General features: G+C 34.1%; 1 protein-coding gene across 4 annotated transcripts in view; it reads right to left on the bottom strand.

The window, feature by feature from the left end:
- Positions 1-18704, bottom strand: part of TBC1D23 (TBC1 domain family member 23) — a 57952-nt gene that overhangs the window by 20241 nt on the left and 19007 nt on the right. For 2 of the 4 annotated variants that reach the window (XM_082695892.1, XM_082695893.1), the window contains exons 2-11: positions 16601-16712; positions 15116-15221; positions 13957-14161; positions 9699-9822; positions 6707-6831; positions 6569-6615; positions 5665-5768; positions 4211-4333; positions 2770-2862; positions 405-575 (exon numbers count right to left, since the gene is read on the bottom strand). In XM_082695892.1, coding sequence (XP_082552018.1) covers positions 405-575; positions 2770-2862; positions 4211-4333; positions 5665-5768; positions 6569-6615; positions 6707-6831; positions 9699-9822; positions 13957-14161; positions 15116-15221; positions 16601-16712 — 1210 coding nt within the window. The remainder of the gene's footprint in view (positions 1-404; positions 576-2769; positions 2863-4210; positions 4334-5664; positions 5769-6568; positions 6616-6706; positions 6832-9698; positions 9823-13956; positions 14162-15115; positions 15222-16600; positions 16713-18704) is intronic. The other 2 variants (XM_082695894.1, XM_082695895.1) reach the window with 1 other exon arrangement.

Below are 18704 nucleotides of genomic sequence, written 5' to 3'. Positions count from 1 at the left end.
TGAAAATAAATTCCATATGATTCAAGATCTTTTTTTTTTAAGATTTTATTTATTTATTTGACAGGCAGAAATCACAAGTAGGCAGAGAGGCAGTCAGAGAAAGAGGAGGAAGCAACCCGATGTGGGGCTCGATCCCAGGACCCTGGCATCTTGACCTGAGCCGAAGGCAGAGGCTTCAACCCACTGAGCCACCCAGCTGCCCCTATGATTCAACATCTTAACACAAAAAATAAATCACACAAGCATGTAAGAAGACATGCAAGACACAAAACCTATAAGCTGTAAAGAAAAACTACGTAAAAATTTGACAATGCAGAGAACAGTACAAAATTACCCATAACAACTTCTTAAAGGTGATAGCAATAGCAATAACCAAACAAAACTGAAAAAATTTGTCAGCATACCTGTAAAAAGTGTGCCAGGACCATGTTCATATACATGTCTTCTTCCTCTCTACCACTGCCCATAAAACAGAGGTGCTCCCCACCAGCGATGGAGCCGGACTCGATGGACTGCTTCTGTGCTTCCAGCAAAGATTTTACGGACTGTGCAAACTCAGATGGATTCTGGAGCATCTAGACAATTTTTTAAAAACTAAAAATGTGGCAAAACGGTATTGGACAAACATTTCCAAATTTGAAATATTCTTCCAAGAAAAAAAAAATTTTAAATAGCTACCAGAAAAACAAAGGAATAAAAACTCTTATAAATAAAAATGCTGGGATAAGAGAAAAGAAATGTATATAAAGGTACCTATAATACACTAGAACAAAAGTTGAAGATTCACAGAAAGACTAAACATGCAAAGAAAATATTCTAAGAAAAAATGGTTTTGTTGTTTCTTAAACAAGCTATGGTGTCATTAGGTATGATAACAAGAAAAGTTTAACAGTGAGTGGAAGGGTCCATAACTAAAAACAATACATTAAAATAAGATATTTTTTTAGTTTCCACTTATATGGTGAATGATGTATTTCTTAGAAGGTAGTCAGAAATAGGAGAAACCATTTTTATCAGCTACTCTAAGTTCTAGAGACAAGAGGATGAAAAATATTAATCTCTTTTCCTCAAGGAAATAAATGTAACAATAACCATAAAAATGTGTTAAAACTCTTATAATAGGGCTATATAAAAAGCACAGTGAAAATCCAACAGAAAAATGGACAAACCAAAGAAAAGCAATTTGTAAAGCAAAATACAAATAAACAGTACACTTATAAAAAGATGCTCAACATCACTTATAATTACCACTGGTTTTTACCTGCCATTCTTGTAAAGTAAAATATAATTGGTAATGTTCTATAATGCAACAGCATGGAACATTCTCATCTACAGCTGTAAAGTGTAAGCTGGTTCAGTCTCTTTAAAGGATGATAAAGCATTAATATTTTACTACACCCTTCAAACCAATGGTTCTACTTTTGGAAGCCTATTTTACAGAAATATTTGCACACATATATGTTCACAAAACATATATAAGTATCTAACTACAGCATTGTTTACTACAAGAGAACTGAAAATAACCCAAATACATATCAACTGGGCAATAAATGACGGTATATTTGTACCGTGGTTCACTATACAGGCATTGCCTGTCTGGCTCAGTCATTGTGTGTAACTCGATCATGCCATGATGATTTTATCCCCATGTTGGGCATAGAGCTTACTTTAAAATGTGGGGATATTAAAAGAACTTACTTAAATGGAAAGATCTCTAAGAAATAGTCTGCTGAAAAAGCAAGTGAATTGTTAAGTGAAACATCAAATGAAATAAGTGTAAACAAGAAATATATAAATACATATTAAAAGGCCTGGAAGATTAAACAAGCCAGTAATAATTAACTCGAGATATTCTTTTGAGTTTTTGAAGAAAAAAATCGAATATTCATGTATCACTTGAGCAAAATTTTAAAAAAGCATAAATGAAGGACCACCTAACTCCTCCTAGACAAATCAAGGATGAGAAAGGCTCAGGGTTCACTTTCAGGATGCAAACCAAGCTTGATCACCTTCCTTACTTAAAGCACTCAAAATTGTCTGAGTTGTTCCACCTCTATTTTCCATTAAGTTTCCTTTCAACACCACCTAAACCCATCATTGTCACCTTTTTCAGATGAGATGGAAAGAAGGGCAGAACACACAGTTAGCAAAAAGGGTTACACCTCTTTCGGTCTTCTCCATCCCTGCGGCTCTTATAACCCAGAATGGTTTAAGTGATGTCTATCTCTCTCTTAAGTATTTCTGACAATATTTAATATTTATTTCATCTACTCTTTTAATTAAAGTGACCCTTGAAAAGCAATTTTAACAAGTGAGCACTGATAGGCCAGATACTACTCTCATTAAATATTAGTTTATTATATGCGTAAATATTCATAATGAGAAAAAGGCTTATAATAAAAAGTTTTAAAACAATAACCCAATTATAGTAAGAGCTTATATTTATAGAGTACTTACTAGATGCAAGGCGCTATGCTAAGTGCTACATCAGACGACTCACAGTAAGAAGTTCAGAATTTACTGACATAACAATGGTAGGCAACAGCAAGCCACAGTTAACTGCTTGCATCTACCCTTTCTCATACCCAGAGTGACCTGGTAAAAAGGAAACCTGAAAACAGTACTTTTGTTATAAGGGCAGAGACCCCTCTTCAAGCAGAAAGAAAATGTCCCCAATCTGGTACATGTATATTTATTCATGAACTAAAGAATAAAAAACCTATTTATTCTCTTACTCCATAAAAAATTTTAACTAGCATTTATACTAACCAGATCTGAATCTAAGTGGAAAGCAGTTGATAAGTGCCCAGCATTATACTGTTCTGCAGGACGGCAATCCACGACAAAGAACCGGACTCCTTCCTAGGAGGAAAACAACATTTGACATACTGAAATTTACCATGAGGGTCACATTTTACACAATATAATGTTACAATTAGCCAAAGGAGAGGAAACAGGTTTAAAAAAAGAAAAAAACAAACAGATCTCACAGAATTAGGACCCAGTTAGAAGCGATGCAACAGAATAACCTCAAGATCTTAAATGACTATATTCATTTTCAGCAGTTAAAACACTTTATACTGTTCTTGACTAGGAAGTCTTAAAATATGTAGCAGAAGAATGTCAGTTTGAGCTATAAAACTGTATCAGAATTTAACATTTTAATGTGTATCATGTTACATATATATTTAAAAACTACATAGTTATAAACAAAGATCTAGATACAATTACTATTTCTGCAAATAAATCCACAAGTTGGCAGCAATTCAATTCATGTAAGAACTAAACATCTTGGGGATGAGAGGAAGTTCTGCAATGCTGCAATGCCAGTATGACCTGAAGAAACTCACAGAAGGATCTTTAAACTGGATTATAGGTTTTCATTTATTTTTAATACTAGTTCTAATACGGGGTACCTGGATGGCTCAGTCAGTTAAGCGTCTGCCTTTGGCTCAGGTCATGATTTTGGGGTCCTGGAATTGGGCCCCACATCAGGCTCCCTGCTCAGCAGGGAATCTGCTTCTCCCTCTGTCCCTTCCCCACTCGTACTCACTCACTCTCTCTCTCAAATAAATATAACCTTTAAAAACAAAAATACTAGTTCTAATAGGAAAAACATGTAAATGTTTGTTTTTAAAAAGATGTATTATAAAATGCCTGCCCTTCCATGTCCCTTCTTCCTCCCTCCATCTCAAAAATACACAAAAACAGCCCATGGTTAACTGTTGCACTACTAGTAATAAAGAACATATACTGAAAAAACTGGCTCATGAGATTTTTATGAAGATAGTAGCAGTCAGAAAATTATGGTATATTCTCAATTTTCCTTTGTTATATGCTCTATGGCATTAGACCATCTAGTTCAATTAGCTGTATAATTACAAGAATTTAACCATTATATGCTAAATTCACCTTTTTAAGTACTTTATACAGTACTCAGCTGCTTTGTTAAAATATGAAAAAAGATTTGGCAATTTATAATTGCCAAAGAGTAATGGCCCAGAATCGTAACTGACAACTAAAATAACACACAAGCCGGCAGTTTTAAAATGAGCACACAGATTAAACACATTCATCATTCAAAAAAGCAAAACAGCGACATGGTTTCAGTAAATTATTTTTGTGGGAAGCCACAAACAGGGTGAAAATGCTGGTTCCTTGCATTTAAAAGGGGCATTCCTCTGACAAACTGTGGGTTTTCTTTATTTACCCCTTGAAGCTGATTTGCTTGAAGGATCTCTGACACGGAGATGGCCAGACAAAGAGCCTGACTCAGATCTGCATCATCATCCTTAATTCCCAACAGAGTACTACCAAATAGATGGTGATTATCCTGTTTGAAGAGAAATGTTTAAAATATCACAAAGAAAAACAAAATTAATCTTTCTTCCAAAAAATATTCTTAATAAACCATAATGAAAGGTAAAATAAATACGTTTAGCACTCCTGAGTCATGTGACTTTTAAAACTTAGTATCGTATCATCTCAAATATTGATGCAAAGGCTACAAGGCTATATACAAAGTCCCTGTCACAGTTCACACAAAATAAAAGAATATGAAAAAATAAAACATTCTACACAGCTATTTTCTATAATATGAACTGTAAACACTGAATTTTTTAAAAAATGGTTATGACTTTCCATACTTTAACATAATAAAAGGCAAAAATTATATAATACACTAATCTACAGCCTGATTTAACTAGCAATTGCGAGTGTATATTATTTATTATGTCTGAAGAATAAAAGCTGTTCCTCTTAAGACTGAAAAGGAATAAGACTTCTTTTTCATCCAGCATCCTAACCACTACCCTATCATCTGACTTGTCTGACATTGTTAGGAACTGAGGTGGTCTACATAAGGCAATTATTAAAACAGCTGAAATTATCCCTAGAATTGAACCTCTTTTTTAATTAGTTAGTTTCAGGGGAAATGTTTTTAAAAGATTTCTCTTGTCTGCTTTCTGAAACATTACACTGAACATAATTTAACCTCATCTTGATGTTTCAGTGACATGACCACCAACTAGTAATCATTATCACTGAATGCCTTAAAAAAATAAATAAAAGACAATAATGCTCTCATAGGCACCTGAAGTAAAACAAACCCATTTACTTTATAAATGGTACTTCTGTGCCTCCTCCACTATTAGCTTTTGCTTCTTGGAGTTTTACTTTCTAGGAACTCACACCATCATGTTTCTAAACTGGGTGTCCCGTCACTTTAAAAAGCACTTGAGAAAGGTTCTAAGTCTCTATGCAGCTAAGTTACCCCTTTTGTTCACGAGACAGCTCTGCATCATTAAAACTGCACAAAGCTGAACTCCAGATAAAGGAGGCATAAATATACATCCTCCATCAGATTTTGGAAATTTTTTAAGTCAAGAAAGCACTAATAAGAACTACCTCAATTTTCTCATGATCAAAAGTAATAATCAAAGAAAAAATTAAATAATTGCTAGCATATTGTTATACTATCTTTCTAAATTTTTCTGTTCCTCTAGTAGGAAGAGTATTTACAGTGAAAAATCACATAAAACTGCAATACATAAAAAGAAAGAAAAGAGTGACAAGCTAGAGGATTTTAACTGAAGTGGACACAACACAAACAATAAAACAATGTACTAAGTATGAAATACTGAAGCTGGTAATTTCATTTTCTACCTTCCTAAAAGACGCTGGTGTTTTACTGCAATAATACTGAGCCAGAGAGAAAAGATCTTCTATATCTTCTAGATTCAAACTGGATGGAGTGTTTTCCAAGAACTCTGAAAAAGGATTATAGATATGAGAATATTTAAAACATTGTGATTAATTCAATCATGAACATTATTTACATATCAATGCTAGAGTATTTTCAACATAATAAAAACTACATAAATGGAATCTTAACAGTGATGCCTTTAAAACTGTTTGAGGAGAACCAGAGTTCCCAAAAGAGCTAAACTGTTAATGCAATTCTGCTGTTAATGAAAGATAGGTTCAAGTAATCAAATCAAATTCATTAGCCTGGATGGCAGTATTGTTATTTAACACATACTAAGTGCCACAGCCCCTGGAAATAACAAAGGACTAAGAAATAGTTCCTGACTAAGGAACTCTGTCTTGTGTAATAATAAATTGTTATAATGTAGGAAGATAAACACTGTAATACAAATAGTACAAAGTGGCAGCAACATAGAAAGGAAGTAATTTAATCTGTGTGAGTGCTAGAATAGGGAGAACCAAAAAGAATCAAATTTCCACAATGGAAATAATTGTGAAATCTGAGTACTCAAAGGTAAATTAAGAAAGAAAGAGGGGAAGAAGGGAAAGAGAGGAGGGCATCTGAAAATGAACAATGAAACCAAAATACCAGTATATGAAAGGGAACTGAAAGAGTGAAAAAACATGGAAGAAATGAAAGAGGATGGCAAAATTGAAGGAAAATAGTCCTTAAGGTTTGCACCTACAGTGTGTATGAGTTGAATGAAACTTCAGAGTTCTGTAGACTAATCATTAAAGATGAACCTGAGTTTTAGAAAATAAAGTGATTTGAAATATTTTCTCTACAGTAAGTGATGCTTACGGATAACTTCTTCTTTGCTGTCTGTCTCCTGTGCTAAAATAACTTCTCTGTAAAAGAAAAACAAATGAATTTGAGTTAAATATTAACAGAGCACCTTGAGAATACAAAGGAGAAAAATCTAAGCAACAGCATACTTACTTTGCATTAACAAGGATTATTAACATTAAGAAATAAATAAAAAATGGATCTGCTTGTTGTAGATATCCATCCCATATTGCCTGAGTGACTTCAATGGAACAGTAACATGCAAAAAGGCTTCCAAGCTGTAATCAGGAAATGAAATGAGACATAAACCACTGGAAATGACCTGTTCTTTTCAAAGTATGAAAGCATATGTGTAAGTAACATTATATCAAATTATCTGCACCTGAGACATAATGTGTAGCTTAATTTTACTGTATATAATGCAAAGATAGAATATGTGGATTCAAGGCACAATGAAGCCACTTACTAGCTGTGTGAATTAAGGCACTTTACTTAACCTCTAAAACTTCCATTTCTACTTCTTTAAAAAAAAAAAAAAAGGACTACTGCTACCTTTCTTCTACCATTGTTGGGAAGAGAGAGATAATTAACCTAGAGTAACTAAAGTAACTAGGACCTATCTGCCATAGCATAATAACTAACATAACTACCACTATAAGGGTAACTAGCACAATTATTACTATACTAAACTTATAAGGTAACTGTAAGGATCAAACATGGTTTTAAGAACACAGAGAAAAGTTTTAATAACAATATAATGGTGAATTGCTGCCAAAGCTTACTTGTCCATCATTTGAAATAGGTGAGACAAATTTGTATCAATGTTTCAGGAGCTCTCTGGTTTTCTATTTCAAATAAAAGAGTTGTTTAAGTTTCTCTAAAGCCTGTGTTTTAAATTGCATAAACTCAGTGATATTTTTAAAGTTCGATTTTCATTACATACAGAAACAGTTCTATCTAGAGGTTTAAATTCAAAACATTTTTAATGGCTAATGGGAACATACACATTAGTGCATATTTCAGTACTAACCTACTGTCACATATACTTTATTAGCTATCACTTATTTTAAATAGTCTCATAACGGGTCTTCAAAGTTGCTATTTTTATCCCCAGTTTATAGGTGAGGAAATAGACTGGTATTAAATAACCTTCCCAAGTTCACGGAGGTGGCAAGTGGTGGTATTTGCACTAGAAAAATGACCTGATATTCCACAGCCAGCTAACTGCCATTATACTTGACCTCAAAGTTTTCAAAGTATATAATGATACTAATGTTTTTTGTTCTTTTAAAAATTACTATTATAAATAAGATTACTATTACAAATACCAAAGATATAAATACGAACAGAATCACAGTATATGATTACTGTTAAACTCATGTAGGCAAACCACAGCTATCCCTGCACTGCTCACAGTTACAGGTTCTCAATGAGATTTAGGAATTAGTTTTGACAGTTTCACCTCATGATTTAAAAAAAAAAAAGAAAAAGGACTCCGTTCCATAAACATGATACTAGTAGCAAAAACAAACTATTTGGTGCACACACTGAAGAGAGAACAGCTATTTCAGTACTTCGTTAAAAATCTGCTACCAGCACTGAGGACTAATTTAGAGATCTGACAACAGAAATGGCAGAAGTGACAGGAGAGACCTCTGTTACAGATATCAGAATGCTCAAAAGAAATGGTTTTTTACTTCAACACAAATAAGTACATTGAAAGGCAATACATGTATCTCAGAGAAATCATAATTTTACAGGTATTATTATTTTAACCCAAAGCGACAAGACTGGCTAAGAACTAAAGAGTGGGCTGCTGTAGTCTGAGATTTAATATGCTAGATTGAAACCAGTTAGAATTCTCAAAGTACCATTTCTTGATTTACTTATTATTATTATTATTATAATTCCCATTATTATAATTCCCATTTTACAGATAAAGAAATTGAGGCTCAGAGGTATTATTATTATTCCCATTTTACAGATAAAGAAATTGAGGCTCAGAGGCTAAGTGTCTTAAATCACACAGTAAGTGGCAGAAAGAAATCCTTTCTGAAGAAAAGTTAGGTTAAGACATGATCAAGGAATATGTTTAATTTTTGAATATACATTCTTCTAGCACCCAATCACTGTTTTAGAAAAATGATCAAGTTAATCTAGAAGAGAGTTTCACAAAGCATAGTCTAAGGAGTCCTAGAAGTCCCCAAAAATATTTACAGGGGAGTCCATGAGGTCAAAACTATTTTCATAATAATCATAAACTTTAATTGCCTTTTTCATACTCATTCTCTCACAAATAACAATACTCTTCCAGAGGTTACACGAACTGTAGTATAATCCCAGAATGAATAAAGAAGCAGATATAAGAATCTACCTACCTGTGATCTAGCCAGATACTGAGATTCACAAAAATATAAATAATGCCACCATTCTCACTAATTTTCTTTTGGAAAATACAGTTATTTAGCATTAGAAAAACAGGCCATTTATGTTAATATATAATAGATTTACCACTATTTCTAAATGAATTAATATTTTAAATTTCTTAGTTTTAATTTCTAACCAACATAATCCATATATAAACTATGGATCCTCAATAGATATTGAGTATAAGCGGTCCTGACGCCAAAAGGTCTGTAAACCACTGACCTAGAATTAAAAAACTTCCCACTGAAAATAAAATAAAGAATAACAGAGCTGAGACGTACTTTATATTTTTATACTGATCATTTGATAATCTTAAGACATTTTTCTTATGATTAGATATCAATTCTTATACAGAGCATCAAAAATTTAATCAAAGTTTTAAAGTAAACTGATACATATCACATATTTACATATATTCCATGCATATATTTGCACGTATGGTATTCATCTACTCACACTGTATATAGCAGATACATATGTAATATATGTGAGATGTATATAAAACAACAAAAGGTTAAACTTCATTTTAAACACTCTGAACACAGTTAAGAGCTAAAAAAGAAATTTTTGAAGTGCCAAAAATTTACTCCTTTGGTTTAAGTAGTAAAGGTCTGTAATTTAGTACTTTTCTTTCTCCTCCTTGGGAAAAGAAAAAAACCTAACTATAGTTTAATAGAAAGCTATTTTTCATTAAGTGTTCCTACTTTCACTTTATTACCCAGTTGAGTGCATAGGAGTCTGGAGTAATTTTCTTTGTATCAAGAAAAGAACAAAGTTCAGGCTCATGGTACTGGATGAGTAATCGGAAAAGATGAAATGGTCTTCCCTTCAGAGAACAATCCCTAAAAGAGAAGAGAAGCAAGATGTTCAGATTAATGGATCAGAAATGTCATATTAGTAACCAGTCCTCCTGCAATACCCACCTCCTCCCCTCACCCCCAAAACAGCTGACCACCACAGCATTCATAACAAGTCTATCTGATACAATCAGGTTCAGAACACCTAATACACTTGACTTGACAGAAAATTTGTAGAAACAGCAGGTCTACAGCCAACTCAAGGGAGACTCTCTCCAGGTAAGCCCAGGTAGCACTCAAATGGAAGAACTGCAGGGACCACTGAAAACAGCAGGACCATTTAAGTTATTCCGATAAGTTCTGGATCCCAAAAGGATATCTGTAGAGTTCCAAATTAGTCCAGCCCTCTTCTTCCCTACCAAGTAAGAGGAAACTCCTATAAAGGCTTCAGGTTAGCTCCACAGTTAACATACTCAATGTAGGGATGGCCTTTAACAAAGGCAAAAGTGGGAAATGGCCACAGATAAACAAAATACTGGACCAGAGCATTAGAAGTTGTTGAAGTGGCCTGGGTACTAGTGATCATAATGAACTCCAAGAGGTACAAAACACTTAACGGAGTAAGTGTACTACTTCTTTCCTTCTTCCCTTCCTAATCAATCAATAAAAATGTAAGCAACTCAAACTACAGGCCATCTCAATAAAAGTCAGTATTTATTGAGAAAATACCATGTGCCAGACACTGTAACAGGCATTCTACAAAGTTATCTGATTTTATCCTTACAAAGCAACCCTATGAAATAGTTACAAGTTTTTCCCTCATTTTACAGATGAGAAAACTGAGGCTTAGTTGTGGGTAAGGAGCTTACCCAAGGTCACATAGTTAAGAAGTCAGCTAAGACAACACAGAAACTGCGTTAAACTACCATGCCATACTACTCTTCACTATACATAATTTGGTATCTCAGCAAGTGGCATTTTGGTATGGGTACAGTCTCTAAAAAAAAAACCTGAATTGTAAAAAAATTGAAATAAAGTAAATGCCATCATGTGAAAAAGCTAATGAAATGAAGATCACAGTTTTGACATAAAAGCATTCTGATAAAGAATGCTGTCAAATGCTATTTAAGTGGGAATATTGAAAAATAATTTCAATAAAACCAAGATCTGAGAAGAATGCCAGGATTTGGAATGAACTTCTATCTATCATTTTTTGATACTGTAAATGACAGAGAAGTTTTGTTAGAGAAAGCCCTAGGTTGTTAATTCAGATGACCAGAGACAGAACTGAATTCAAACTGGCAAGATTTCCCCCTCCTTTGTCTGAATACTCTCCCCATTCTATAAATGCAAGGCAATTGACTGCTAAGGCAAAACACAGAAACAGTTGTGTAAGGACATAAAAATGTAGAAACAACTGCCAGTTTGTGCCTCTAGTAGGACCTCTCAGGGAGGCAGCCATTGCAACAGCATCTATTCATTTAATAGCTGTGTATTGTTACTGCAGCCATTGCAACAGCATCTATTCATTTAATAGCTGTGTATTGTTACTGCAAAGCACTGTGCTTGACAGGATTCTACACAAGTTAGACTGAATCTGTAATAAGAAGATATATTACAGTGGAGTTCTTCCTGCAGCATTTTGTGGGGCTGTGTTCTATCCAGGGGCATTAATGCTAACCCTAGCTGGAGTGCTATATTACAGTTGAAACTCAACAGAAAGTAACTGGAGGAACCTAACAAGACAGTGTATTACATGGTTCAATGTAAATCCATCTCCCCCAATATTACTACCTATCACCACCAATATCCCCTAGAGAAAAAGTTGGAACATCATGTCCCTTGCTATCACTAGCTTTGTTACACTGAATGGTGGTAAAATATAAGCTAAAATATAAGCAATTGAGAGACTTAGCATGACTCACAAATATGAATTCCAGGCTCAGCTCTACCATGACTGTAGTAGGCCTGTCTCTTGGCATCTCTGGGACTATTTTACTTACATGAAGGACTATGGCTTCAAGGTAGCACAGAGGTTCTCTACCCTGCTGTACATTAGAACACCTGGGGAGTTTTTAAAAAACATGCCTGGGCTCTATTTCGTCTGCTCACAGTTAAAACTTCAAGGACCCACATGTTTTCAAAGTTCTTTGGCTAAACAGACATTTCCCCAAAGAAGATATACAAACTGCCAATAAGCGCATGAAAGGTGCTTAACATCATTGACTATCAGGGGAATGCAAAGCAAAACCATAAAGAGATACCAATTCGCACTCATTAGTTTAGGTACAATAATTTTTTTTTTACATGTTGACAGGGATGAGGAAAAACTGGGATCTTCATTCACTACTGATGGGAATGTAAAATGATACAGTTGTGGAAAAGGCTGGCAATTCCTCAAAAGGTAAAACATAAAATCACCATATAATTCAGCAATTCCACTTCTCAGTACATACCCTAGAGAAATGAATTATGTGTCCACACAAAAACCTGTACACAAATATTCACAGCAGCATATTCATAAGAGCCAAAAAGTAAAAAGAATCCAAATGTCCATTCGCTGTTGTAAATAAAGTATGTAAATAAACAAAATAACTAAATAAAATGTGGTACATGTGGTAAAATGTGGTATAGGTATAAATCCACAAAGACAGAAAGATTGGTGGTTGCCTACAGATAAGAGTATTGGAAGAAAATGGAGAGCTGACTACTAAAAGGAATGAGGTTCCTTCCTGGAGTGATGAAAATGTTCTAAAAATGATTGTGGTTAGGGTGGCACAACTCTGTGATTATACTAAAAACCAATGTATTGTACACACTAAACAGATGCATTTTATATGTATGTAATATATTAAACTATTAAAGAAAAAATTCTTCAGTTGATTCTAACAAGCAATCAGGGTGAATAACTGTGTTAGTTAAAGCACAGGAGTCCATCCAAATTTAGGTTCAAATCTTGACTCAAACATATACCAGAAGTGTAATCCTGTGTAGGTCTTTAATCTCTTTCTTTGCCTCAGTTTTTGTAGTTGTAAATCAGGGATACCTACCCTTTAGTGGCCATTGTTTAAATGAGAAAACACACAAAGCACTTGCATTTAGTATAATGCATATCACAGAAAGCAATAAAAAATAGTAGTTATTTAACTACCAAGCTCCAGAATGGTAGATCTCTACTTTGGTTACATTTTGCAGTCAATTGAGAAGCGCTGAGAAAACAATGATGCTTGGGTGCCCTCCTCAGAGATTTGATAATCAGGTACAAAAAACAAACATCAGGATTTTTCAGAGCCCCTTCAATGATTCCAATGTGCATCCAAGGTTCACTGTGCAGCCAAACCACTGATCAAAAGTTCCTTTTGGCTGTGAATTCCTGACTACCTGAGCCATAGCACTAGGAACTACAAGAATTCTTTCTGGCCTCATGAGTGCAGCCCCTGTATTCCCTCCCCACCCTCCCTACCTGCCCCCCACACCAACACTACTACAACCATCTAAACAACTACAGCCTAAGTGTCACTTGCCCAAGAAGGCCATCTCTGACCTCCAGGGCAAATTAGGTCACTCCCATTAAATATTCCCATAGCATTCTAGAGGCACCTGGGTGGTGGTTAAGTCGGTTAAATGTCCAACTCTTGATTTCGTCTCCTGTCATGTTCTCAGGGTTGTCGAGATCAAGCCCTGTGTCAGGCTCCACGCCCAGTGTGGAGATTCTCTCTCTCCCTCTCCCTCTGCCCCTCCCACTGGAAAAAAAATTCCCATAGCATTCTATATTTCATCTTCCTAACACTCAGCATACTTCTAACCACTTGTTTAATACCTGCTTATCTAAGATTACATTCTAAGCTGTAAAGGCAGCACCTCACTTAAGGAAGCACTCCAAAATTTTTGCTTTCCATATTGCCATTATAATGTTATTTTTATTTTATAAGGAAAGAAATTAAAATAGGGATATTACCAAAAAATTGGCATAAACTCTACAAGCATAAATTCTTAAAATTCATAAATTTTAAAAATGTCTATAACCACAAAAATAAAGTCTAATAACCATTAAGACTCAAAACAACCCTAAAAATTATTTGAACCTCTTTACCACCAAAGTAAATCTTACAACTTTAATTCAAAGCAAACTAGACTTTTATTCATTTTTAAAACTAGGATAACTAAATCACATTTTACCTGGGAATGTACTTATTCATGATAGCATAAAAGCAGTTGTATAAATCACTGCGAGGCAGTTGAAGATGCACCAATGGTTTCAGCAGATGTATCCAGCTAAGAGACGTGCTGTATTTAATGTTACGTGATTTACAGTAAAAGGTAATTACAGATTCAATATCCAAAAGTAATTCTGTTGCCTTCTCTTCTGGCACTGAAAGCTGTTCTAGAAAATAAGTGTCAAAAATAAGTTAAGAAGGTCCTGTCAGAGACTCCATTACTGCACATAACACTTGTTTACAAACATACGATACTATCTTAGTATACCTAGCGTGTGACAAGGACAAAATAAAACTACATGAAAGTACATGTTTACTTATATTTATCCAGTATTTACTAGCTATTCAGTATTTACTAACTCAATAATACTTGACCTATGTATATGTTGAACATAAGAATAAATAATCTGAAGTAGAGAGATAAGAAAGACAGGCTTAACCCATATTCCAGGAAAGCAAAAAGGTTTTTTCTAAGCAACAGATTAGCATCTACCCCATAACGGGCAGCTGCCTCTATAACTTTGTCATGGAAGGTCATCCATTCTCTACCACCAAATTCCCTTTCCTTTGCACACACTAGCAATGTTTCTGTTGTGGTTAGTACTCCAAAGCCTATTTAATCAAAGCTTAACTAAAATGTGATGAAAAAAAGTAACAGAAAGACACCAAAAACTGTAGATAAATTTAAAATATAAACTAAATTCATTTACTCATGAAAAAGACCTTGTGGAGTGATTAGAAACCTTTCACCCATGACTTACGTGTTTTTTCACAGCAGATCATTACCTATGATGTATAGATAAACTTGTGGAATGCAGACCCCTTTAACGTGGAGACTATAGACAATTATACAGATCTTTACACAAACACACAAAAAAACCCAGTTTTAAAACTGTAAAGGTACCTGAAGAACTATTTTTTAAAAACTCTGGAAATTGAACTCTCTTTCTTAAAAATACTAGACATTATTTCATGAGACTTTCAAAAGACGTTCTATTTAGCAATCCTTCACAAACACAACATACCCCAATTATAACAAGATGATTCTAACAGAGTTACTCCTCTACCTCAAAATAGTATTTTCAAAATTTTCACTGTTTGAAAACAATTATTAAACTTACCAATAAACTCAAGACAATCTTTGTGAATAGCATTCTGTTCTGGCAAGTCTAAAATACCATCCCATGATGCCAAACTATCACCTTTTCCTGCAACATTTAGAGCAATCTGGAAGAAAGATAAAAGCAACTAGCTTCATATGCCATTTTTCATTCTTGGAAAAAATGCTGTAATAATGGAAAGTCCTGAATTTAGAAATAATAATGCATACTTCTAAGATTACAAAGTAATGTATTTATGCTCCAACAAATACTGATCCTTGATCCCATCCCTTAAGTCATACCACAATGAACACACTTATTTTGTGTGTGCATTAAATTTTACTACTTTATATCAATCCAATGAATAACCTTTATTTCAAGCAAACATCATCAATGCTATAGAATGAATGTTTGTGTCCCTTGCCCTCAAAATTCATTGTTGAAACCTAATCCCCAATATGATGTTATAAAGAAGTGAGGCCTTAGGGAGGTGATTAGGTCATGAGGGTGGAGCCCTCATAATAGAATTAGTGTCCTTATAAAAGAGACCCCAGAAAGAGCCCCTGTTCCTTCAGACATGTGAGGACACATTAAGGATTCACTGTTTTTTTGTGGTTTTTTTTTTTTTTCAGTTTAATGGTATTATGTTTATTTTAAAAGAGTCTTTATCTTCTAGACTTTCATAGTAAAGTGCTTCAGTGTGCTACCAAGGATTTGCTTTAAAATAATCCAGCAGGTGGAGTGGGGAGGAAAAGATGGAGATACTAATCAAACAAGATTGGCCAAATGTTAACAAAGCTAAGTGACAGGTCATGGGGGTTCATTAGACAAGTCTCTACTTTTGTGTTTTAAATTTCTATAATAAAGCATTCAGAATTTTATATACAGTTATAATTCCATTTCTGTTACATATATATGTGCAGAGAATAAAAAATAAAAAGATATATACCAAGACATAATTATGTGTTTTACCTATAGGTGATAGCAGATGATTTTCATCTTATCTTATGCTTTGTATATTTTAACAAAGGTGAATATTTCTTTTGCAATCAACAAAATCTTAATTTAAATATTTTTAAAATGGTAATACACATACATTGGAGAACAGCTGAAGAGGAAAATAAAGCGAAGTAAAATATCCTGTAATTCTAACACCCAGAAAGACCTATATACCCTCCCCATCTTGTCTTTAACGTAGCTAAGGTAATTCCAGCTGCAATTATAAATCCTATTTTACTCATTGGCTGCACTGTCCCATTTCATTTAACAATCTTCATAAACATCATTTCTAATAACTACAAAAGAAAAACATTGCCTTCCAAAACCTGAATTATTAAATAACCAAACACGACAAATACACATTTCAGTAAGCTGTTCTGTTTGATAAATTATCAAGATGCAGCATGCTCATAAGATGATAAAGTTTTTTGCAACTTAAACAAGTGAACATAAAAATTCTCAAATGTTATTCTTAAGTGATTACATTTTGTTTTAGTTTCCAGTTACCTTCCAAACTTTGGCCCTCAGATCAGCAGGCAGTGGTCTCCCTTGAATTATATTTCTCAAAGTTTCAAGATCACAACCTCCTGCTTCCAGAGCTTCTTCAAGATCTTTTTCCCTAAAAAACAAGTCCTTAATATATCAATTTTACTTCTTATTTTTTCTTATTCAAAATTCATTTATAAGCTTGGCCTGTTAAAGGCTGTGTCTACTAAAAAAAGGTTCTCAGCAGCCAAATCATAATGCCAAGGCATACAAGGCATTTTATCTGCTTGAAAGGGAATCTCAGGTTTCATGCAATTTACTCTTGTTTTGCATTTAGTTCTAACAAGCTTAGTTATGTTTTCTAAGATTAAAGAAATTTAAAAAGAGAAAACAGGGCAAGCAAGCTGACAGCACTGAAGAAAAATCACAGTAATAGCACTACTCGTGGTAGTAGTCATGACTAACAGTTTATATAGCACTGTCTTTGTACCAGGCAGTTCCAAACTCTTATGCCTGTGCTTTTCTAATTCTCACAACAACCCCATGAAGTAACCACAATCATCACTGGCCTCAGTTTACATATGCAGAAGGTGAGGAAAAGAGGAGCTATACAGCTTATGATCATTTATCAAGTAAGTACTAGAGCCAAGACTCAAACTTCAGTAGTCAGGTTCTAGAATTTATGTACCTAATATTATGCTAAATAGTGGCAAGGAGGAAAAATCATAAAATTCCGCCAAGAATTCAAAGCACTGCAATATGGGAATACTCAGCACGTAAGTTATACAAATATAACACCTAGAGGAGTGCCTGGCTTAGAGCACCCAACTAATGTTAGAGGAATAAAAAAGCTCTAATGGCATCACTGCCTTATATATTAAAGCAAAACAATACAACATCATCAAGTAAATCATCAAGCAGTTATGCTCAGTCTACTACATTTAAAGAGAAAATTAAACACAAAATAAATTTTGTTTGTATATAGTTAAAAAGAATACATTTTTTAAAAACTTTCACAAATGTTATGAATTGATTTTTAGCCATGAAATAGCCGCTTAAAATAACTAATTCCCTCAGAATTCTCAAAAGCTGAAGTTTCATTCTTTATAATTTAAATATTCAATACATTAAAAAAATCTATACAAATAAAAATCCACAATTCAACTAGGTAATTTCTAAAATTCTTGAAAGCAGCCAAAAAGATAGTATCCTACTATCATCAGGAAACCAAGATTTTATCAAATTTTTGTGTGTTGGTGGTTGAGAAAAATAATTTACTCCCATTCCACATCTTCTCAATAAGACCATGTAAATCTCCCCTACTGATAGGATTCCAAAAATCTTAGTTTAAATGTATAAATTTTTAGAAATATTTTATTTGACAGAGAGAGAATATAAGCAAGGGGAGCAGCAGGCAGAGGGAGAAAGAGAAGCAGACTCCCCAATGAGCAGGGATCCCAATACGGGACTCGATCCCAGGACCTTGGGATCATGACCTGAGCTGAAGGCAGATGCTTAACTGACTGAGCTAGCCAGGCACCCCAAGAAGTGTTAAGTTTACTAAAGTGCTGCCCTGTTAAGAGGAAGGAATTAAATGAAAATGTAATCACTTGGGCTCATATTCAACACAAATGTAGTGATCAAACTTGAGAGTTTTCTTAACAAAGCTACTACAAATTCATAAGGATAAGAAAATAACAAGTAACCAAGCAAGAAACATTTTGTTCTTTTGCTATATAGTCACCAAAGTGTTGGAGGAGAAAATGAGGGAAAGAGATTTCAAGTCTGCTGTTGAGAAATGGTTCAGGCCTATAGCTGATGAAGAATGGGTTTTATCTATTATCTTCTGGCCAAAATGTATGAGAGAGCCTGTTAGAATCTGGAAGACTGTTTGCAACCATGAAAAAAAGAAAATGAGTAAATGTTGTATTTTTTTAAATGCTATATTTTTAATGATAAGTATATAAATGAACTGAAAACACCAATGCATGAGATAGAACTCTTCTACCAAATAAATGAAGACTTAGAATTTTTCCATTTTTCAGTGCAAAAACCCTTGGTGTCTTTATGAAGAAACTGTGCCAAATCCCTAACTATTCCAAACAACAAAGTCAGTATTGTGGGA

Source organism: Mustela nivalis (genome assembly GCF_964662115.1).
Source record: "Mustela nivalis genome assembly, chromosome: 1".
In the NCBI taxonomy this organism is placed as follows: Eukaryota; Metazoa; Chordata; class Mammalia; order Carnivora; family Mustelidae; genus Mustela; species Mustela nivalis.
Note: the sequence above shows the minus strand (reverse complement) of the source record. Positions and strands in the feature narration are given on the sequence as shown.